Genomic DNA, 23,899 nt, shown 5'->3' on the forward strand with positions numbered 1-23,899 from the left:
AACCAGCCCCCAGTGAGGCTCCTCCTAGCCTGTACTGCTCTCAGACACACTGCATGAGCCACCTGCCCCAGCTTGGTGCTGCAGAGCCTCCTGATCTGAAGCCAGGGGCAGGGCAATCCAGCCCCTGGTCACAGGGAGGGACCCCACGTGCATCTGCTGTTGTCCTGCCCGGTTCTGCATCTCCTCATCTTAAAAGCACATCCTGGCTTTCCTTGGGAAACCCCTCCCCGCTCAGTCCATGGGGTTGGGTCACGGGGACTCCATCCTTGCTCCAGATAAGCACAGGTAAGTTCTGACCAATCACAGCGCTTTATCCACTGGTCACAGTGATTGCTTCAATGGTGAGCTCATGACATGAGATGAGCCACTGAGACTCAGATCATGGAATGAAAGTCCACTGGGAAAGAGAAGCATTTTCTCACCTGCCTTGCCCTTCTGGGATTCTAAGAGAACAGAAGTGTCCCTGGAGCTCAGGGGGGAGCTCCCCACCTGAGAACACAAGTCACACAGAAGACGGCAAGGCTGAGGGAGGGACAGAGGATTCCAAACCGGATGACACCATTTTACGTCCTAGACTTGGTTGTGCCTGAAGTTAAACCAACCCCCAGATTTTCTGTAAGTGAGCCAGAAAATTCCCTGCCTGGTTGAGTTGGGTTTCTGATACGTGTGTCTGAAATGGCCTCAATTATTACATCCCACTCTCTCCCTGCACAGCCTGCTGTGGGGCTGCCTTCAACTCACTGCAGAAAGTCCCAACTCCACCTTCATTCTCAGTGTTGGATCCCCTCAGTCAGCAGGGGCTTGGTTGGGAGCTGAATCATCTCTCCACAAAAGACTTCCAAGTCCTAATGCCTGATCTTGTGGGTGTGAAACCATTTGTAAATAGGACTGTTGAAAATGTTTTTGGTTAAGGTGTGGCCAAATTGAACGAGGGTGGGCGTACTCCGAATGGCTGAAGTTCTCATAAGCAAAGATAATTCAGACACAGTCAGGGGAGTCCAGAGGAGAGAGAGATGCCATGTGATGGGTCAGAGATGCGTCTACAAGCCAAGGAAACCTAAGAAGTGCCATGAAGCCAGCACCAGAGAAAGCATGGCCTGTCAGTACCTGACGTTGGACTTCCAGCCTCCAAACTGTGAGCCAGTAAAGTCCTGGTGCTTAAGCCAGTGCACTTTGCAGTCTTTGTCACAGCATCCCTGGCAAACTAGGACAGGCTCCTTGCTCTAGGCTGAACCTAATTTTAAGGTCTTTAAAAAAGGATCATTATGGAGGAAATTTCAGGATGCTAAGATACCAAAAACCTAGGGTTCTTCTGTGCACACACACCCTTTTCTCTACTTTTATCAGGATGGTGTTCAGATACAAATAACGGAAAATGGGTTTATTTTTTTCCCTACACAACAGGAAGTGCAGAAGAATGTAGAGGGCTGGGGCAGCTTCTCAGGAAAGTAATCAGGGACCCAGGCTCCTTCTCCCTTCCTTTCTCACCATCGTTAGCATGATCCTATGGAGACAGGAGGAAGGGGAAGATGCAGCAACAGACTACCCCTCCCAGGGCATCAGCCAGAACTGGGTCATGCTGGAATGTGCTACGAAAGTGGGGTTCTTTGACTGATTGTTCACTTATGTATTCCAAGCACCTCGAACTGCCTCAATAAAAATATGCTGAATAAATGGATGGACAGAGGGATGAATGGATGGTTGGATGGATGGATGGTTGGGTGGATGGATGGATGGATGGGTAGTTGGTTGGGTGGGTGAATGGATGGATGGATGAACAGATGGACAAATGAATGGTTGGATGGATGGATGGATGGATGGATGGATGGAAGGATGGATGAACAGATGGACAAATGGATGGTTGGATGGATGGATGGAAGGATGGATGACTGGATGGATGGGTGGGTGGTTGGGTGGGTGGATGGATGATGGATGGTTGGATGGTTGGATGGATGGATGGATGGATGGATGGATGGATAGATGGGCAAATCAATGGATTGATGGACAGACAGATGGGTGGATGGACACATGGATGGATGGATGGATGGATGGAGATGCCCATACAGGAAAATGGAGTTTTTATCACCCACAAGCTGTACAGTAGAGTCAAGCAAGGAAGAAGGGGTTGGAGTGGGCACAGAGTGTCCCCCTCACAGCTTCTGCCATCCTCCTCCCCACACTAGCACATAGTCTCCTGGCATTGACCATGGACCTTTATCCTCTGCTGGTGGGATCTGCGCAGAAGGGTGAAAGATGACCCATATATCTGAGAGGACCTCAGGACCTCTGAGAAGTGAGAGGAGCCTGGGTCACTTCCATTTCTTGAGCTTCCTGGTACATTTTTAAAAATGAAGAAATGCTAAAACAAGGTTATCGTAGTTGTGGTATAGTTTGAATGTTTAACACACAAGAAAATAGAATACAACAGATTTGTGTTACTGACGAGATAAGTACAGAACTGAACACATTTCATGGAGAACTTCAAGGGCCACAGGTAAAACTGCACAACCACCATCTATGACTTTTAATCTGCTGGAGCTGGGGCTGCACCCTAAATGTCTGCGGTTCTAGAAAGAAGACATAATCAAATTCTATGTGGAACCTTCATCAAAGCCCTTAAAGAAAATGGGGGGGGGGAGCAATTAGAGATGTTTGGGGACATTTGAATAAGGGAAGGGCCTGAGTTTATTTCAGAGAATCACCGTTCATTGTCTTGGTCATAATAGAAGAGAATGCAATAAAATGGTTCTGGAAAAAGTTTTAAAAATAAAAATCGATAACTGCCATTGGACCTAGTTAGTGGATCTACAGGTGTTTCCTTGTCCCATTCTTTCCATTTTGCCATATACTTGAAAGTTTTTATTAAGAAAGATTAAAAAGTTTGGGATCACCGATACAAATACATTATACATCTTTGTTAATAAAACGCTAGGGGGCTGTGCCCCGGTGGCCGTGGGTGCTCGCACCTGTGTGCGGGATGCCCGAGCCTCTTCCGCTCAGGGTGACCCGCCCTGGGTGACGCCTGTGGGAGGGCAGTGGGGGGCCCCCACCCTGGGCCAGGACCCGTTCACGGGCCCTTGTCCCTCCAGCCTCAGTTGCAGGGAAATGGGGTGACTGCAGGAGCGACAACCTCCAAGCACACATCCTCTGCTTCACAGCGGGCAGAGCCAAAGAGGGACAGGTCAACACCTCCACGTCACAGGGGGAAACGGACCCTGACGGTGACGGGAACTCGCAGGCACCGCAGAGCTGCCGTGTGGCCCAGCTGGGGTCTGAATGCTGGTAAACTGCTCTCTGGAAAAGAAAGAAAGGAAGTAAGAAAGAGAGGGGAGAAGGGAGGAGGGGAGGAAGGAAAAGAAAATCTCACGGGTACTCAGTATTAGGAGAAAGAATACGTATTGTGTTGTTGAGTCAGAGAATTGGCCCCGCAGGAGGGAGGTGCGCCCAGGCTTCTGGAAGGGTGAAGACCCTGCAGCCCACCCCTCTGTGGTGCCGACAGTCACCCACCAGCTGCGTGAGCCCCGATCTGCACACGGAAGGCGTCTGTGATATCTTCCACATCCAAGTACCAACCGTGTTTTTCTCTACTTAATACTTTTAACAGTCACTTTTTTTTTTAAATGAAAATAAAAGTGTGTATCACTACTATAAATGGAAAACCTTCTGCCCTACAGGAAAGGTCTCCATAAAAATAAGCACAATAAGCCCCACAAAGTCGCAGGGGCCCACTGAGGCCTCCTCTCTTTGCCTAAAAGGGAGACTGGCAAGCACCAGAGACGGGTCAAAGGCGCTTTCGCATCAGAAGTGACTTTCTTGGGGACAAACTCAGAAGGACTAAAAGGGAGCGTCACGGGGAGCGCCTTCTCCCCACATTGGAGACCCTGGAGGGCAGAGGAGCCAGGCCCGGTGGGAGGAGCAGCGACTGAGACCTCCGCCCGGCAAGCGCCCCATGCGGGCCCCACGAGGGTCCTGGCTGGAAGTGAGGCCTTGACAGCATGTCCTGGGGGTCCCAGGGGCTCCGGGCCGGCGGAGGACAGAGGGGGCCCCTTATGCGCTGGGCCCACGTGGGGCCTGGTAGCTCTGTGTGGGGTCTGGGCTTTCTGGGGGCAATGAAATGAATGAGAGCCGGTCTCGCAGGCAAGGACACGGTCTGGACACAGGACAGAAGGAAGGGTATGGAAGGACTCACCAGGCGGCACCAGTGGACCTGGGACATTTTAGCCGGAATTGCACCTGCTTCCCCGCACATTGGCTTGGGCAGGGCTGACCCCACGCCTGTCACTCTAGGAGCAGAGGAGCTGCCCGGCCGATCTGCAGCGGCCCCTTCTCCCCCACCTCCCGTCCCCAAAGCCCGGACCCCCTGGATCCAGCCGCGCCTGAAGCCAGCCGCACGCTCCACACGGCTTCCGCTCTAGGACGTGCAGTCTCCAGGGACCGGGGGCGGGGTCGTCTCACCAGTCTTCCCGGGGAGCGGAGACCCGGAGGTTTTCACCTGCTCCGCAGAGGGCTCGACCCCGCCGCGCCCCTGCACACGCCCACTGACGGCGCCCGAGACCCCCCCCCATGCCAATTCGGTGACTCGCAGGTGACAGGCCGAAATGGTAAAGAACATTGTCGTTTAACTTTAAAAAATTATGAAAGTTACAGTTCTAAGTGTTCGGCTTCCTCCTGGACTCGGGTCTCCGGCTCGGCGCCCACCGCGCCCTGGGGAGCAGCACCCGGCGCCCGCGGCGGGGTCTCGCCCTCGCGGACCCGCGTGCAGGCGGGCGGGAGCGCGGCGGGGCCTGGCGCGCATGCGCGGGGCGGGGCTGCGCCTCGGGCCCTGCGCGCCTGCCGGCCGGCAGGGGGCGGTGCTGCCGTCGGCCCTCCCCGGGCCCGTCCCCGCGCCGCCCGCCTCGGCCGTGCCCACCCTGTATTAAGACGCTGCGGGCGCCGCAGCCCGCGAGGCCTCGGGGGAGCCGCCCTCGTCGCGCCTGACCGCCGTCCCCGCCGTAGCTGCGCGCGGGTCGCTCGCACAGGCCGTCCTCGCTCGGCCCCTCCCCGCCCCTCGGCTGTCCGCGGATCCTGCGTCGGTCGGCGTGCGGCGGAGGCAGCATGGCGGCGCGGCGAGGCGGGGCGTTCGGGCCCAGGCGCGGGTGGCGGCGCTGGCGCTGTGCCTGGCCGTGCGGCTGTTGGCGGGCCGCGGGCCGGAGCCCCGCGAGCGCAGAAGTACTACACGGCGCTCATCAAAACGTGACGGTGCAGGAGCCGGGCCAGCGGCGCCCCTCTCACCTCCGCGTCGGACCGCGGGCGGCTATCGGGCGCGACTCGCCCAAGGCCGAGGTCCTCGGCGGCCAGGTGCTGGCGCCGCTGCCCCTCCACGGAGGTGAGCCCGCGGGCCGGCGGCGGGAGGCCGGGGCGTGGGGAGGCCGGGCGTGGGGGAGGCCGGGGGCCGCGGGGAAGGCCGGGGCGCGGGGAGGCCGGGGGCGCGGGGAGGCCGGGGCGTGGGGGGAGGCGGGGGCGTGGGGGAGGCCGGGGGCGCGGGGAGGCCGGGGCGCGGGAGGAAGCCGGGGAGAGGCCGGGGGGCGCGAGGAGGCCGGGGACCGCGAGGAGGCCGGGGGCGCGGGAGGAGGGCGAGGCGCGGGGAGGCCGGGGCGTGGGGGAGGCCGGGGCGCGGGAGGAAGCCGTGGAGAGGCCGGGGGCGCCGGGCGCGGGGAGACGCCGTGGAGAGGCCGTGGAGAGGCCGGGGGGCGCGGGGAGACGCCGTGGAGAGGCCGGGGGTGCCGGGCGCGGGGCTCGCGGTCCCCCGAGCAGGGCTCGCCGGAGCGCTGGGCCGGCAGCTCCCAGAGTGAGGGTCTCCCGCGCGTCGAGCTCCGCCTGCTCCCGGGTGGGCATGAGGTTCGAGAAGTTTTATTGGTTTTAATTCTTCTTTTTATTATTGTTATTATGGTTATTATTTTACAGACTTGGAACATTCTTTTTCTGTCTTAGGGAGCTTGTTTACAGCGGGGCATCGAAGTGGGAGTTAGCAGGGGCAGCTCAGACAAAGGAGGTGGGGGGGAAAGCGCAAAACTCCCTCCTGGTGCCTGAGATGTTGACCGGTGTTTGGGAACCGGCAGGTTTGCTCCCGAAATCACGGGCCTCACGCTGCCTTGGCTCTGGAAGGAGGGGCCCCTTTCCAACGTAAGAACGTGCCGTTTTCTCAGGTGGCAAGGGGGCGGCGGTGCAAGAGGACCACGGTACCTTCCCTGTTGCGCTTTGGCCCTTGTCCTGCCCCGGCCCTTTTACTGTCGTTTGACTCCTGGAAATCTCACCAGTTGGAACCAGTAGCCAGGGCTTCAGGACGGGGGTGGAAATGGGATAAATTTGTCAAGACCTGTCTTTTGAAGCCTTTTGGCCACCCCCTCTCTCACCCTGAAAATGCTGAGAAGGGATTTTGGTTTTTTCTACCTACTATTCTTGTTTAGGTGACCTAAGCTAGGCAGTCTGAATAAGGTCAGGGTGTTTGTTTTTAAAGGGGAAAACACTGAAACATCATACTCCTCCAGCTCTGTGTTGGTGTGCTGAAGTGCGGGGCTGGGGGGAGAATCAGGCCAGGCTTTCACTGTAGCCAGACCCCAGCTGAGACCTGCCTTTTGAAAGCTCATTTTTGCGTGAGAATCGGGCTTCAGGTGCAGTTGTCATCTCCGCTTTGCTAGAAATGGCCGAGTCCCAGCCTGCCCACAGAAACAGCTTCCCTCTGTCGTTCGTTGGTAAATATTTGGGTGCCCGCTCAGTGCCAGCCACTGTGGTCGGGACACACTGGCGTTGCCAGGCTCTGGCAGGAACAATGCCGGCCTGTTTTCTGGTGCTGGGGCCGCGAGGGTCACGTGGGGAGGGAGGAAGAGGGGAGAGGAAGCTGTTCTGGAGCAATAGCTGGCCCTGGGCATTTGGAAATCTGTGGTTTGTCTCCGAGCCTGCTTCCCCTGGGCTCCCCACGTCCAGACCCTCGCTTGAGATTCTTGCCTCCACAGTGGCGAAACTACTTCCTGCTTGCCCGTCGCCCCAAACAAGAGCCCCATGTTTCTGAGAAAACAGGTTTGGGTGTTCCCACGGGAGGGTACCGGGAAGGAACGTGCACCTGAGTGAGGCAGCAGGCTGGTCCTTCCCCTTCTCACTGAGAACCTGCTCTGTGGGAGCAGAGGCTCGAGTCACACCTGTGCTGCTCGTCCACCCGGTGGCCCTGGGAAAGCAGGCCAGCCTCTTGGCTTCTGGTTCCTCGTCGGGAAAACGGAACATGGCAGGCTGTGGAGAGTGTAGAGAGTTCCTGCAGTTTAGGAGAGAAGGCTTGTTAACCTCCGTGAGCCTCGAAGTCCTCGGGATGTTGGATGCTGCAACAGAATGAGCACATGTGGGCCCTGTGTGAGAGGACTGAGTCCGGACGTTTCCCGCTCTTTTCCTTCCTCCAGGGGGATGTAGGAGAGGAGATTGCCCTAGGATTGCTGGTGGTGGTGGGAGCCTACAGGCAGAGTGAGTCAGGCTGGGTGCTCAGGGTCCTCACACACCTGCTCATCCATTCCAGCAAGTACACCTTGAAATTTGACTGTGCGCCAAGCTCCATTCAGGACACCAGCGGCCACCAACACGTCAACATATTTTAATAAGACAGATGATTTCCAGTGGGGGCTCTCCCAAGCAGTTCCTACCTCTAAATTATATCTAAACCTGTGGGCAAAATATGAAACCCAGAAATTCTTCTGCTTTCACAGCAGGAACTTAGAGATGATTTTTAAAACAAGAATGGTGGGAGAGACCCATTAAAATTATTCATGCTTAAGAAAATGGTTTAAAAATTGGAGTAACGTTTGGGTGTTTTACAGTCTACTATTCTTTATTTAGTGAGATTCAAAATTCTATATTTAAAAAAAAATATTGCATTGCTCTTGTGACTTTTATGCTCTTATAATTTTGAATCAAAGAGAATTCTTAACTTGTTTATTGAGGGCTTGACACTAAGCTAAGTGATATTCAAGTTACAAAAAAAAATTATGTGACAGAATTCCTGACCATAAAAAAAGCTGTGGTCAATAGGTTTGAAATTAATGAAAACTCATTTTAAGGGTCAGTGTTTGGTAGAAATGAATATAAAGACAAAAAACTTTATAGTTTTCTAGAGCTCATCATGGTGGCCTATTTTAAAACTGTGGCTTGATTTGTGAAATTAGAACCTTTCTTTTTATTTTGCAATGCTGCTGTCAGTTAGGCATGTCTGAATTTCAAAGTTAGGCATATATATGAATTTCTGAGTAAGGTTTACCTGTCATATTCCTTTAAAAACCAAATTTGGTGATTTTTTTTCTTAAGCGCTTTGGTATTTTAAAAAGTACATTTTTTAAAAATACTTTTTAGAGTATACTTTATAAAGTATAAGTAATTATAGTTCATAAATAAGTGTCACCCTTTGAAGATTACTGTCATTAAATACGATGCATTGGCAAATGGAGATTCATTTGTTTGGGTCTAACACATTTCCTATTTTAACTGATGAGAATTCCTTTTAGAAATGGGGTTTTGAAGGAGCATGTCTGCTATTTACGCACAGCTCACAGTTGCTTTCTTATCACCAGCTTAGACTGTGCTTGGAGCTACAAACAGTGTTGAACACCTAGTCACGTTTGCCTGGGGGCTCCCTGCAAACGTGCCCTGTGTGTGCACATGAGTGGGTGGGGTTGGGAGAGGAGGCAGCCGGGGCTGATGGTGCAGTGTTGTAAGCAGGTGTGCTGGGGGGAGGCATTTGTGGGCAGCCACTTTTTGCCTTGCATGTAAGTTTTCGGGATTGGCTGTTACCACCTTGGAGGGTAACTGTACTAAAAGATAAACTTTTTTCCTGCATCTTGCTAACTTGTAGTGATGCAATGAAGTCCCCCCCAAAATAAACTTAGCTTTTCATGTGAAAAAGTGGTCCTACTGGAAGAATCTCTTAAACCTGAAATTTCCTTTTAAATTCTGATAAGACAGTGAAGACGATTGGAATGGTGAAAGCAGGACCTTAGATGAAAGGGCTCACATAATCACAGAATTCCTGATGGAAAAGGAGACCGAGATTTCAGAATTTTCAGAGAATTCCTGATGGAAAAGGAGACCGAGATTTCAGAATTTTCAGAGATAAAGCAGGCACATTCCTGGGAGCATTCACAAGGAGCATGGGCTCTAAAAACCAAAATTCGACAGAATGTATGTAAACAGCCTGACAAAAGGAGATTATATCCAATAAATTATATGTTTTTGAACTTTACAATTTAGAAAGTGTTTTCACATACTGTTATTTTTCCTTCTGTTTGGGATTATGGCCATTAGCATATAAATATTTCTACTATTAATAAAAAACACTTGACCCCCACCTACCCAGATCCTCATCATGCACACCCCCATTTCTCTTCTTCTTTATGTCAAAGCTTCCCAAAAGCGTGGTCCCTATTTGTGCCTCCAGCTTTCCCTCCCTCTGTTCATCATTGTGCCACTGGTTTTCCTAAAGACGTGGCATATGTAACAGATAGGCAGGAATCCATGTGCAAATGATAGGTCGAAACCAAGAAAAGAGAAATGACTAGGCATGCACATAAATCCTGGCCTCGGAGATGCGGCCTCGCTGCACGTCATGGACGAGGCCCGAGAGCCCTTGCTGACTGCCCAGCTGGTCTGGCCTCGCGGCCTGGCACCTGGGTCTGTGACGGCAGTGTTCCCACCTCGAAAGGGGCAGCCACACCTCCAGTTCGTCTGTACTTCCGCAGACAGATGTGGAGAGATGTCAGGAGTGTGGTGCAAGGGATTTCTTCATTGTAAGGAAGGTTAGACTAGACGGCTGCTGAGCTCCCTGCCCCCTCGAGACAGAGCTTTTTAACAGAGCCGCCACCAAGGAGCAAGTGCTCTTTCCATGAGTCACGTTTGCGGTGTGTGTCTGTTTATAGATGTCTGCGATACGCAGCAATGAAAACATTAAACGTTTTGAGAATTTGTTTTGTGAGATTATCTGTTTGAACAGCTTAGGTAATATCAGCAATATATCACATCTTTGTCTTTTCCAGGTAGAATTATGACAGCCGCAAGTTATTTAGAGACAGGTGTTTTGAGTAAGGTGGCTGCTTGAGCAAGGTAATGAGAGTTCTATTTAAAAAAAGGTAGTGAGAAACTGCAAAGGAAGGAAACTTACTTTCTCACATGCTTATGAACGCTTTCTTTAGAAAATTCTCAAGGAGGAAGTCCCCCAGGGATGGGGCAGTGTCCTCATCGGCTGGATGAATGGATGGAGCTTGTTCTTCTAAGCGTAGCAGTCTTGACTTATTTACAAAATGAAACCATCTGAGTTTTCTTTTGCGACCACCAACTTTGGTTCATCCTTCGAGTATTTTATGTCCTAGACATACGTTATTTTCCATAAATTGTGTAGTTTTCTTTACCATTGGAGCCCGTTTTGAATGGAGCAAGGGGAACCCTTCAAAAGTCAAGCCAAGTGAAGTAGATAGGAAAGGCCTTACCCTGTGCTTCACGGTGAGCTCACCCCCTGGCGTGTGCTGCAGACGCGATGTGATTCCTGCCCGAGGGAACCGGGTCGTCTGCTGAGAGAACAGCCATGTTGGGATCACACGTCCAGAACGCGCCATTGTCGGAGACAGCGCAGGCTGTCTTCAGCTTACAGGTGGATTCTGTTCTCCAGAACAGGCCTGCACACTCCGCCTGGGGTGGCAGCCTGCTACAGTTTTATCGGGACGCAGCCGCGGCCGTTTTTCCAGGCTGCCTGCACCTGCTGTCTGACTGCGGCAGAAGGGCCAGTAGCTGTGACCGAGGGTCTAGGGCCAGCAAGGAAATATTCGCCCTCTGGCCCTTTAAGAAAAACTTAGATGATCCCTGTTCTAAAGGTTTATGTCTTGGGTGGGAATTTGATACCTAAGATGCCCCATACCTCGAGCTCCTGGAAGTTAGGGATAATCTCGTCTTTGTTTCAGCCAAGGGCGAGTGCTGTGCCGGGCGAGCAGGCCCCTGACTTTGGGATATGTGATTGCATTAGAGCTTGTGGTGTGTGCTTGGCCTCGGGCCTTGTAGGATGGTGGAGGGGACGTTGATGTGCACAGTGCTCCGTAGGACTTCTGTGATCGTGCAGGGATGTACATGGCCTGGTGACCGGAGAAACAGAAAAACAAGGCTTCATTGAAAATGTGGCATTTGAGCTCAAACCTGGGAACTTCTGCTTCTAGCCACGGCAGAGTAACAGGGACTGGATTTACCCCTTCCCCCCACCTTAAATGACTAGGAAACCTCACAACATTATGAAACAGCAGTTTTCAGAAATAGGTCAGCAGGCAGCAAAGGACAGTGATCCTGAGAGAAGGGAAGTAAAGAAGGAAGCTCTGATTTTCTCAGCTTACTGCCTGGAGGTAGTTTCCAGGCTGCAGCACAGGAGGGTGACCCCAAAAGAGTCTGGGGGCCTTGCCGAGCTGAGGAGACGGGGTTCAGAGCTCAGGGAGGTCGAGGTGGCTTGAATGTGCAAGGCAAAGTCCTGGAGAGGAAGGAGCTGCAGGGGGTGTCCCCGAGTCTTTGATTGGGTGCTGATCTGCACATCTCATGAAGAAACGGCCTGAGGCTGGGACAACAGCTGCCAGAAATGAGGAAGTAGAACAGTTCTTGGAGTTCACGCAAGACTGGGAATAGTTCGTGTTCTCACCAGCTGGATCGGAAAGACCTAATGCACAGGGTATGGAGAGGGGCCAGATTAGCCCCAGAGAAAAGCCTCTTCTGTACCCACCTCACAAAGCTTAAAAGCAAACCTTCAAGGAGCTAACTGATTCCAAGTAACTTAACTGGTTCCGGGAAAAACGCAACAGTATTTAAAGGAATGCAACAAAATCTAGCTTCCCCAAATGTAAAATCCACAATTGGCATCCAATAAAAAATTACCAGGCTTGCAAAGAAGAAAAAAATATATGACCCATAATCAGGAAAAAAATATACATATGCATGTACTAAGTATCATCAAGGAGGTAAAAGAAAATATGCACGTGATGAAAAGAAGTGGATATAAAAGAGGACCCACACCAGACTTCTAGCCAGGAGCTCCAACTTGAAAAAGCACAGGGTTTAGATTGATGGGAAAGAGAAGAGGAAAGACTATAAGAGAGGATTACTATTTCTTGGTCTGGTGTTCTCATTTTATGCCAGGCAGTGATAAAGTTGACATATATTGAATACCTACTGTGTACCAAGAGCGACACTAAATCTTTTACCTGGATTTTCATTAAATCCTCATAAGAGCTCTGGGTGGTCTGTTGGTCTCGTTTTATGGATGGGAAATTTGACACTCCAGGCTCTCCTTTAGTTCCTTTTTCCTCTGTAGCACTTAACATGGCTGGAAATGGTATCTCTGTTTTATCTGTTTTGAGAGCAGGGAGCCTGTCTTTGGAGTCCCCCCTGTACACTCAGGGCTGAGGGTGGTACCTGGAACTTAGTAGGGCAGCCCTGGGTGATGAGTGTCAGTAACTCGCTCGCTGCGCGGCACTGGGATTGGGGGTTGGGCAGACTGGGGGCAGCAGTCGGCTGCCTCTCGCATTCGTGCTTTACTCACCTGGAGTGGAACGAAGAACTTGGCTGGCCTTTGTCCCTAGACCCAGGAGGCAACCTCCACGTCTTCGGGATTTCCAGTGATAGCCACATCTTCTGTTTTTCACGGTGGGCCCAGGACCTCAGCTTATTCTTATGGTGAGGATTGGCCACCCTGGAAGGACTGTCAATGGGGAGGGGCTGGAGACCGAGTTACTCCAGAGCTGTGTCCACGTGGTGCGGCTCCGTGAGCTTCCAGGAGGAGACACACCGGTGTGTAGGAGGGTGACACGGCCTTCGAGACCCTCCCAGACCTCGCCTTACGCACCCTTCTTTTGGCTTCTTATTTGTGTCCATTTACTGCACCACAGCTATAACCTTAAGTCTCGTGCTCTCCGTGAGTTCTGAATTATCCAACCTGAGGGGGTGATGGGAGCACCCCAGTTGGTAGCCAGCTGATCAGAAGTGCGGTGGCCCTGGGCCCCAGGTTCGCTCCTGGGACCTGAAGGGCGGCCTTGAGAAGATTGCCTCTTACCTGAGGAGTCAGAATCAGATGGAAGCGAGGTTCTGCATGGTTTGCGGTTGCTGACTGAACCCACATGGGTGGTGTCAGAAGTTATCAAAGCTGTAGAAGTTTTTCCAACTCTTACACTTCTTCTTTGAACTGCTTCCTGGGTGGATTTAATAAATTATGATATATTCAGTCAGTGGAATGTTACACAGCCATTAAAAGGGATCATCGGAAAGCTGTGTATGTGCTACAATGTGACTATAAAGTGGTTGAACTATGACTGCCGCTGTGTTAAATTCATTTATAGTGGACAAGGACTCAAAGTAGTATGCAAAAATAAAAATATTATTGATTGGATTATGGGTGATGTTTCTCATTTTCTTATCAATACCAAAGGGGGAAGGTCTTTATGGGGGGAAAGGGGAAACAATAATATAATATCTGAAAGGAAGACCAGGAACAAGTAAGCATCAACAGGTTATTTTAAATTTTTGTGGTTTATTCCCTAGTTTCAAAAAGAATGGAATGAATTCCAAGCAGTGGTTAGAATGACTATGAAACTGGTAGATATTAGGAACATGTTGAAAAGGACATTTTTCTCCCCAGTAAGAAAAGAAGAACTCAAGGACACAAAAGTATATAAGAATGTTTGGTCCAGATATGAAACAACTGAAAATGTGGCGTGATTTGAGCACTTAGTGAATTCCAGAAAGGAAATGGAATCCTAGTTTAGTGTTTGACTTTTCTGTATTTTTGATGTGGTGATGTTAACGCTTTTCTTGGTTTTATTAGTTTCACTGTTTAGAATCAGTCTGTAGTTAAAGCATAGAATACTAAATTGTAGTTACAGAGCAGAAAGTAAATACCATCAACCTGAAGAATACGAAAATGTAATTAGATAGCAAAGGTGGCAAAACGGAAGAGAGAAGGGCTGTTAGGGACGGGCGAGGAAGCTATATCTGCATCTCACAGAATGAGGACTCAAGAGACTCTGGAGGGGGTTAACCACAGAGGTAAATGATGAAATAATAAAATCAGAAGAGGAGAAATGGAAAAGCAGAAATGAGCAAAATCCTACTTTGTGACCTCATCAATCCACAGATGACTTCTAAAATCAACAAACCGGGAAATAATTCCTAAAAGCCTTGTTTGCACAGTGAAAGGTGAGCGCCAAAAGCCAAGGAACTAGAAACAGTCCAAGTGGTTGCCTCTGGGGACGTGGGGCGTGGGGCAGGTGCCCTTCATTGTGAACCATTGGGTGAGTTTCCAACCGTGTGTGCAAGAAAGCTCCACTCCTCCCCAGGTGCTCACTACAAATGAATTCTCCCCATTTTCCTTATTTTCCCAACATCTGAATCCTCCTCCAACTCCAGTGACATGCTGTGGAATTTAGGATCCTGCAGAAACAGTGATGGTCTCCTACTACACGAGCACAGACATGGATCGGGAAATGCCGCCGTGACTTACACGAGTTACACGACTTCGTTTTATCGTCAGGTCTCGTGGGCCCTAGTTGTAGTTCTTTACCGTAGAAGTTAGTCCACTGCGTGTCTCGTGGTGATTCCCTGGTCCCGGGTAGCAGCCGCCCGCCCAGCCCATTGCTGATGGGCGCACAATGAGGTCTTGTCACATTGGCCATTTCAGGCCCCCCTCGGCTTCCCACTTCTCTCTTTCCATGATTCTTTATGAAAATCACCTCTTTTTCCTCTTCCTCTTTCACACGCTCTTGGCAAAACCGGAATCCTGGATGGACTGTGTACCATTCATCTTCTCCGTGTCCATAGCCAAGAGCCAAATGTTGTTGGAGAAAAATCTTAGACCCCAGCTGACTGAGGTTAGAGATCACAAATTTTAAGCAAAACCAAATGGGCACTCAACAGTGGCCAGTAGTCCAACAATATTTTCTTGTAAAGAAACAGTTTTGTTTTGTTTTGTTGAAATCTTTCCGTATTATCTTTTCCTGTACGTTTACTTTTAGCCCAGTCCTCTTCTCTGGTCTAGATTTATTCATTCAGCTGTCTCAAGGACATCTCCAAATTGGTAAGCCCAAAATCAAGCTTTTACTCCTTTCCCCCTCCTGATCAGCCGCCACCACTGCTCCCCAGTCTCCCCCATCTCAGTAAATGACCTCTTGTCCCCCCTTGTTATTTAAAGAGATGTAGCAGTCATCCTTGCCTCTTTTCGTCACATTCCACATCTCATCCACCTTTAGCATATATCCTGTTGCCCACCATTTTCCTTGCTGCCATCTTGTATTCTGTTTTCGTCTTTCTGCTCCTCTTAACGTCTGTCAATCTCTTCTCCTGACAGCAGCCAGAATAATTTTGATGCCTGACCCAGTCATGTAACTCCTTGCTTCAGCCCCTTCAATGGCTTCTCATCCTTTGGTTCTTTGAATGGCATTCGGAGCTCTCTGCCATGTGTGGTGGAGCCCCAGCTTCCTGCCCTCCCGTCCTCCCTGGCATGCACCGAGCCGTGGCTGTGTCCTCCTGGCAGTGGGTGCCTCCTGGCTGGTTTCCTGCTCACTTCCACCCCCTCCCCTCACCCAGCATTTGCCATATTGATGGAGCTTTACCAGGTCTTTGCGTCTATATAATGGCCCATTGAAGGAGCAGATGGAGATGTGGGGAAGGTTTATAGAACCTTAGAGCTTAATGGTCAGTAACCATCATCAAGTAGCTGCCCATCTGTGGGTTCAGCTTTTCCTGTCAGATGATTGTAAGGCTCAAGCTTGAACACAGTGACAGAGATCTACCATATCAGTCTCTGGAAAACGGGAAACTCTTTTTTCATATGAAAAAAAATTGACTCAAATATTTGTAGAGAGCAGTTAATTGTCTGACTCAACCTTTAAGCTTCATATCCCTATTTTTTCCACCCGTCCTTAGATAACATGGTATCTTAAACCTCTTCAGCATTCTAGTTTCCCTGCTCAGAATATATTTATCTGTATTCCACTTAAGGGAAACCCAGAATTGAGCACAGTATTACAAGTTTGGTTTCCCCAATGCAGAAGAGAGTGGAACTCTTTTTTCCATCGTCCTGGACACATGCCTAAAGTCACAGTTATTTTGGGAGCCCTAATCACTGACTCATGCTGAGCTAACTGTTGGTTAAACCTTCCAGGTCTTTTTCATAGAGGCCGTCCTGAAGCCCTGTCACTTTATCTTTGCTAGATTGAGCCTGTTCATTCAGCCTTCCAAGGTAGTTTTTGAATTCTGATTTGTCATCCACAGTCCTGACTCTTTGGCGGCTTTGTGTCACCTGCGAATGTGGTCAGCATATTTTATGTATCTTCATTTGGGTCAGTGGCTCTTAACCTTTTGGAGTTATAAGATCCAGTTTAAGACTTTGAAAGCTGTGGACCTTTCTGCAGAAAAATACATATTTATGGAGACACACACAACCCTTTTAACACTGCTTAGGAGGTTCAGATGCTCCTTGAAGCCCCAAGTGGTCCCTAGATGCAAAGTTAAGAATCCCTGCCCTAAATTACCGATAAGAGTATTGAAGAGGGGACAGCCCCTCGTGGTGCTACTGTAGATCTAGGGGGGCTGACAGTGTTCCTTGACTTGTGCTCTTGGGGCCATTTCACAGACTTTTCTAATTCACTTTTTTGACTTTGCATGTAGCTCATATGTCTGTCTTATGATGTAAAAGACATAATCAAGTGCTTTGATGGAAGACGTATAAAGACATTTTATTTACTCCGTGTTCCTGATATGCCAGGCTAGGAGCCATGCCAAGGAAGGAGGAGAAGCCAGTCTTCCAGGACTGTAGCATGGCATATTAGCTTCCTATTTCCATCGTAACAGAGGACCACGGGTTTACCACCTTGTAGTTCTGGAGTCTGAAGTCTGCAGTGGGTCTCGCTGGGTTAGTTAAGGTGTTGGCGAGACTGCATTTCTTCTGGAGGGCTGAGGGAGAACCTGTTTCTGTCTTTTCCGGTTTCTTGAAGTTGCCTGCATCCCCTGGCTCAGGGCCCCTTCCCCCATCCTCAGAGCCAACAGCAGAGATGCCTTCACGCCCCTCTGCTGACTCTGACCATCTGCCTCTCCCTTCCACCTTTAAGGGGCCCACCTGGATGATCCATGATACTCTCCTTATGGTGAAGCCAGCTGCTGAGCACCTTTATGTCCATTTGCAGCGGATCCACCCTTGGGTTCCAAGGATTAGAACTCCTTGGGGACCACAACCCTGCCTGCCACTCATAGTGAATCTACACTGGCACCTAAAGGTTACAGCTCCCTCTACAGAGTGTCCCTTTAATGATCATTTCCACAGTGTTGCTAAGGATTAGTGGTGTCCTAACAGCCCGTAGCTTGCACAGTCTGTCTATTTAGTCTGTCTTCTAACACCTCTCTCCTGTGGGTCCTCAGAGGTCACCATCAGTGGTTCAGCTTCTCATTTGCTCACTGTCACTGGACTATATTCATGCAGGCCAGAAACCCTAAGCTCACGTGGGAAGCTGCCTCAATTATTCATTCAGCCAGTGATTATCGAGCACCTCCTGTGTGCCAGGCAGGACACGGGGCTCCTGCCCACTGGGATGGGGAGGGTGAGTCAGCAGCTGGGTCCTGACCAGTGGGAGAGCAGATGTTAAACAGACAATTGCATAGTAACTATTTATTCGTCCTTGGGGAAAGAAAGCATCAGGATGCTAATCGAGCATGGGTAGGAGAACTGACCCAGTCTCGGACGGAGCCAGGGAAGGCTTCCCGGAAGAAATGATGTTTAGGTCCAGGCTTGAGCCTGAGCAGAGATTAATGAAATTAAGAGGGGGCGGAAAGGAACGCCACTCCAGCAGTGGGAGCATGTGAAGACCAAAAGGTCCAAAGGAGCTTGGGTGCTCGAGGGGCTGCAGTGCGTTCAGAGTGAGGGGACAGGGGTATGCAGTAGAGAAGTCAGTGAGTGGTTTTTAGGCCATGTTGGGATTTGGGACTTTATCCTAAGAGAAATGGAAAACTGTTAAAGAGTTTTAACTTGGAAGGTGGGATAACCAGATTTAAAAAAAAGAAAATTGTAAACATTTTTACAAGCTATAACATACATAGAAAGGTACAGAATCATGTTTACAGGTTGATGAATTATCATGGAGTGAACACACTGACATAACCAAGAGCCTGGTCAAGACACAGTGTTATATCCCCAGAAGTCGTCCCCCCACCCCGTCTCCTTCCAGTCACTCTCCCTTTCTCCTCAAAGGTACACGCTATCCTGACCTTGAACACCAACGATTATGCCTGCTTTTAATTTAACTTGGTATACATGGAATCCCAGCCTACTGGGATTTTGATTAGGATTCCACTTAATCAACAGACTGATCTGGGGAGAATTGACAGCCTTACAATATTGAGCCTTTGAATTCATGAACATGTTTATTCCTCCTTTTATTTAGTTCTTACTTAATTTACCTGAATACTGTTCTATAGTTTTTTCTGTAAAGATCTTGTACATCTTTTGAATGGTTGTATTCCTAGGTTTTCCCTCCATTGCTGTCTGTCTGTCCGTTCATCCATCCATCCATCCATCCATCCATCAATTCTTGCATCCTTCCATCTGTCTATCTATTGACAGCTTTACTGAGATAAAATTCACATACTGTAAAATATACTCACTTAAAAATGTACTCTTCAGGGTTGATTTTTTTAGCATAGTCACAGAGTTGTGCAACCATCCCCAGAATCTAATTATAGAACATTTCCATCCCCCAAAAAGAAATCCTGTGTCCATTACCAGTTACCCCCATTCCCCTCCCCCCTCTGCCCCTGGCAACCACTAATCTACTTTCTGTCTGTTTCGGATATTTCATGTAAATGGAATCATGCAATATGTTGTCTTTCGTGATTGGCTTCTTTTACTTAGCTTAATGTTTTCAAGATTCATCCATGTTGTAATATGTGTCAGTTCTTCATACCCTTTTTATGGCTGAATAATATTCCGTTGTATGGATGTGTACCACATTTTCTGTATCCATTCATCAGTTGACAGACATGTAGACTGTGTCCCGGTTTTGGCTGTTACGAGAAGTGCAGCTCTGAAATTCATACACACTTTTTTTGCATGGATGGATGTTTTCATTTTTCTTGGGTATATACCTAGGAGTGGAATTGCAGGTCATATGGTAACTCTGTTTAACTTTTTGAGCAGCTGTCAAACTGTTTTCCAAAGCAGCTGCATTATTTTTATATTCTCACCAGCAGTGTATGAGGGTTCCAGTTTTGCCACATCCTCGCCAACACTTGTTACTGTCTGACTTTTTTAATTGTAGCCATCCTAGTGTGTGAGTGAGGTGGTTCTTCACTGTAGTTTTGATTTGCGTTTCTCTAATGGCTAATGATGTTGAGTGTCTTCATGCATTTATTGGCCATTTGCATATCTTTGGAGAAATGTCTGTTCAAATCCTTTGCCCATTTTTAAATTGGGTTGTTTGTCTTTTTGTTGTTGAGCTGTAGGAATTCTTTATTCTGGGTACAACTTCCTTATCAGAAATATGGTTTCCAAATGTTTTCTCCCATTCTGTGAGTTGTCTCTTTATTTTCTTGATGGTATTATTTGCAGCTCAAAAATTGTACATTTCAATGTAATACTGATCTGGTTTTTTTCATTTGTTGCTTTTCATAACATTGCCTAACCCATGGTCATAAAGATTTTCTGTTTTCTTCTAAGAGTTTTATACTTTTGGGTCTTTAATTCATTTTAAGAGTTTCACATTTCTGTGGGTGCTGTGAGGTAGAGTTCCACATTCACTCTTCTGCATGTGAATATCCAGTTGTCCTGATATCCTTTGTTGAGAGGGACCCTGACTTGTGTTAGTCCCCTTGTGAAGTGTGGTTCATTTCTGGATCTCAGCTCTGTTCCATGGATCTGGATGTCTGTGCTGCTCTGCACTGTCTTGTAGTAAGTTTTGAAACTGGGAAAGGTGAGTCCTCCAATGTTCTTCTTTTTGAAGACTGGTTTGACTGTTCCGGGTGCTTTCATTTCCAAATGAGTTTTAGGATCAGCTTATCAGTCTGCAAAACAATCCAGCTGGTATTTTCACAGGGTTGTATTGAATCTGTAATTGAATTTGGAGAGTATTACCATCTTAACAACAGTAAGTCCTTGGATCCATGATCAAGAGATGTCTTTCCATTTGTGTAGATTTTTAATTCCTTTCAGTGATTTTTTTTACATATTTTATTGTGAAATATAACTTACATACAGAAAAGGTGATTAACTTTCATAGTACGATTTAACAAGTAGTTAGCAAATTTCAAAGAATGTTATGGGTTACAGTCAACCGTTTCAGTTATTTCCTTCTAGCTATTTTAATACTCGAGATCTAAAAAAGATATTTATATAAAGATTCAGTATTCATAATCCTTTGTTAAATCCTATCTTGTCAGTTGCTACCCCTCTCTCTTGTTTGATCACTGCCTCAATCTTCACGGATATATGGGCAGTGACCACCATAACTTGTTCATATTGAAAAGGGGTGTCTATGTTATGGGGAAGGAGGCTGCATCTGGTTGATGTTCTTGGAGATGCTGTTGCCTCTGAGTTTTGGGGTTTGTCTAGCATAGGAACAATCTGGAGGATTTAACTTTCTGAAAAATAGACTTAGTGAGTGAAACTTTTATAGAGTCTCTGATAGGGACCTAGATATTTCAGGTCTGCTGTTGATTGGGGCTTGGCATACTGTGGTCATTTGGGATGTCTAGCTGGAACTTGCATAAGAGTAACCTCCAGGGTAGCCTCTTGACTACTGGAAATCTCTTAGCCACTGAAACCCTATTTCATTACCTTTGTTTTCCCCCTTTTGGTCAAGAAGGCTTTCTTAATACCTTGATGCCAGGCCCATGCTCATTCCTGGGAGTCATGTCCCACATTGCCAGGGAGACTCACTCCCCTGGGAGTCATGTCCCACGTAGCGGGGAGGGTAATCAGTTTATTTGCGGAGCTGGGTTTAGGGAGAGAAAGGCCACATCTGAGCAACAAAAGAAGTTCTTTGGTGGTGGCTCCTAGGCATAATTACAGTAGGCTTAGCCATAAGTTTCAGAAGAGCAAACCTCAAGATCGAGGGCTTGACTTACTAAGTAAGGGGTTCCTGATTTCACATGGCATATCTGTTCTGTCCAAGACAAACAATCAGTGTCTCACATTATCTTCACTCAGTTGTACAATCGTCATCACTGTCAATTTTACACAATTATTATAACACAAAACACCCAAAGCTCTTATCAGCCCCTAATTATTTATCCCTAGTATTAGCGTGATACTGGTAAGGTATTCCTATTAAATATAATCTATAACATGCAATGGTTAGTTTTTCCCATACACCACACTGTTGTTAACCCGTTGTACCAGTGTCATACCTTACAAGTACACCATGCAGGCACTTACATTTGTAGTGCTCATCTGAGGGATATATGCTTTTAAACAGCTCCTTGCAATCATGTTCACCTGGAATGTGGCACTGATACTTCTATTCCCGTTAACAAAGTATCATCACCCCTGTCCATTCCCATACCTGTAAGTTCACCTTCATTACCATGTCTGTACATATTAGGTTATCGTTCCCCCTTCACTAGCCTTCTGTCTCTAGGTCCCCTATATTCTACATCATAAGACGCTTATTTTACGATGTTCATGGAGTTCACATTAGTGGTAACACAATATCTCTCCTTTTGTGTCTGACTTCACTCGGCATTATGTCTTCAAGCTTCATTCATGTTGTCACATACTTCAGGACCTCGTTCCTTCTTACTGCTGTGTGGTATTCCATCATGTGTATATACCACATTTTATTTATCCCCTTGTCTTTTGAAGGACACTTGGATTGCTTCCATCTCTTGGCAATTGTGAACAACGTTGCTATGAACATTGGTGTGCAAATGTCTGTGTCACTGCTTTCTGATCTTCTGGGTATACACCGAGAAGTGGAATCGATAGATCACGGGGTAACTCGATATTTAGTTTTCTAAGGAACCGCCAGGCTGTCCTCCAGAGTGGCTGTACTCTTACACATTCCCATCAGCAATGAATAAGAGTTCCAGTTTCTCCACATCCCCTCCAGCATTTGTATTTTCCTGTTTGTTTAATGGCAGCCATTCTAATTGGTGTGAAATGGTATCTCATTGTGCTTTTGATTTGCATTTCCCTAATAGTTAATGAAGATTAACATTTTTTCATGTGCTTTTTAGCCATTTGTATTTCCTCTTTGTAAAAATGTCTTTTCACATCTTTTGCCCATTTTATAATTGGGTTGTTTGTGCTTTTGTTGTTGGGTTGGAGGATTTCTTTATATATACTGGATAGCAAACCCTTATCAGATATATGGCTTCCAAGTATTCTCTCCCAGTGAGTTGGATGCCTCTTCACCTTTTTGACAAAGTCCTTTGAAGCACAGAAGTGTTCAGTCTTGAGGAGTTCCCATTTATCTATTTTTTCTTTTGTTGCTTGTGCTTTGGGTGTAAGGTCTAGGAAGTTACCTCCTAATGGTAGGTCTTGAAGATGTTCCGCTACATTACCTTCTAGGAGTTTTATGATACTGTCTCTTACATTGCAGTCTTTGGTCCACTTTGAGTTAATTTTTGTGTAGGGGGTGAGGTAGGGGTCCTCTTTCATTCTTTTGGATATGGATATCCAGTTCTCCCAGCCCCATTTGTTGAAAAGACTGTTCTGTCCCATTCAGTGGATTTGCTAGCCTTGCCGAAAATCCGTTGACCATAGATCTGAGGGTCTATTCCCAAACTCTCAGTTTGATTCCATTGACCAATGTGTCTATCTTTGTGCCAGTACCATGCTCTTTTGACCACTGTTTCTTTATAATAAGCTTTAAAAGTCAGGAAATGTAAGTCCTTCCACTTTGTTCTTCTTTTTTAGGATGTTTTTGGCAATTTGAGGCCCCTTGCCCTTCCAAATACATTTGATAACTAGCTTTTCCAAGTTGCAAAGTAAGTTGTTGGTCAATGCTATTATAAATGGCATTTTTAAAATTTTATTTTCTAATTGTTTCTGGCATATAGAAATAAAGTTGACTTTTTTTGCTTATTGACTTTGTATCTAGTCACTTTCCTAAACTTACTTGAATTTAAAAAAAAAAAAAAGATTCTGCTGGTTATAGGTAATAAATTAAGCTGTACTGACCCTTAATTATGGATTAATTTTGTCTGTTTTCCTCAGTCCGTGTGCCATATGACTGCGTGTCTCTGATGGTGTCTGAGTTCCCACGTGAGAGTGGAGCGGGGTCCCACGTGTTCAGGGGCCTGACTGTGAGTCACTCACTGTTGGGTTTGTTTTCAGGATATTCCTAGATGCCGTGGGCTCAGCTGCATGAATTTACATAGAGACCATCTACTTTTGACTAAATTGTCCCTTATAAAATAGGCTAATGCCTTACAAAGGGTCCCTGCAGTGTAAACCAAAATAAACTGGCTGAGGTGATAATTCTTCTACTCCTTTATAAGCTCTATTTAGCTATCATAGAAGGTTAAGACAACAGTAGCTGATCCAACTTGGAAAAGAAAGCTAAAACAAAAAAAAAAAGAAAGAACATGAGGGCTATTAAAAATAAAGATTACCACTGTTATTAACCATTAACCTAAGCATTGGCTCTTAAAATATTAAACTAATGTCAAAGAAAACCCGTAGAGTACGTATTGCATGTATAAATGTAATGCATCTACTGGGGACACGTGTAGATGCAAGGGGAAGGAGCCTGTGTCCTCTGACTGTAGGGAACGGATCACCGTGGCCTGGGGAAGCCAGTCAGGCGGCAGCAGCGTGGGTAAAAGTTGAGAGAAGGTTGCGGTAGAGATGGCAAGAAACAGACACGTGTTAGAGATACGTAAGAGT

General features: G+C 47.6%; 1 protein-coding gene across 1 annotated transcript in view; it reads left to right on the plus strand.

Annotated features, from left to right (window-relative positions):
- Positions 1–1,092: 1,092 nt before the first annotated feature.
- RNF130 (ring finger protein 130) overlaps positions 1,093–23,899 on the plus strand; it is a 144,684-nt gene continuing 121,877 nt past the window's right edge. The window contains 4 exon segments of the mRNA XM_037817468.1: positions 1,093–1,135; positions 3,090–3,282; positions 4,288–5,227; positions 5,230–5,365. Coding sequence (XP_037673396.1) covers positions 1,093–1,135; positions 3,090–3,282; positions 4,288–5,227; positions 5,230–5,365 — 1,312 coding nt within the window.

The sequence above is a fragment of the Choloepus didactylus genome, chromosome 24 (assembly GCF_015220235.1).
Source record: "Choloepus didactylus isolate mChoDid1 chromosome 24, mChoDid1.pri, whole genome shotgun sequence".
NCBI lineage: Eukaryota > Metazoa > Chordata > Mammalia > Pilosa > Megalonychidae > Choloepus > Choloepus didactylus.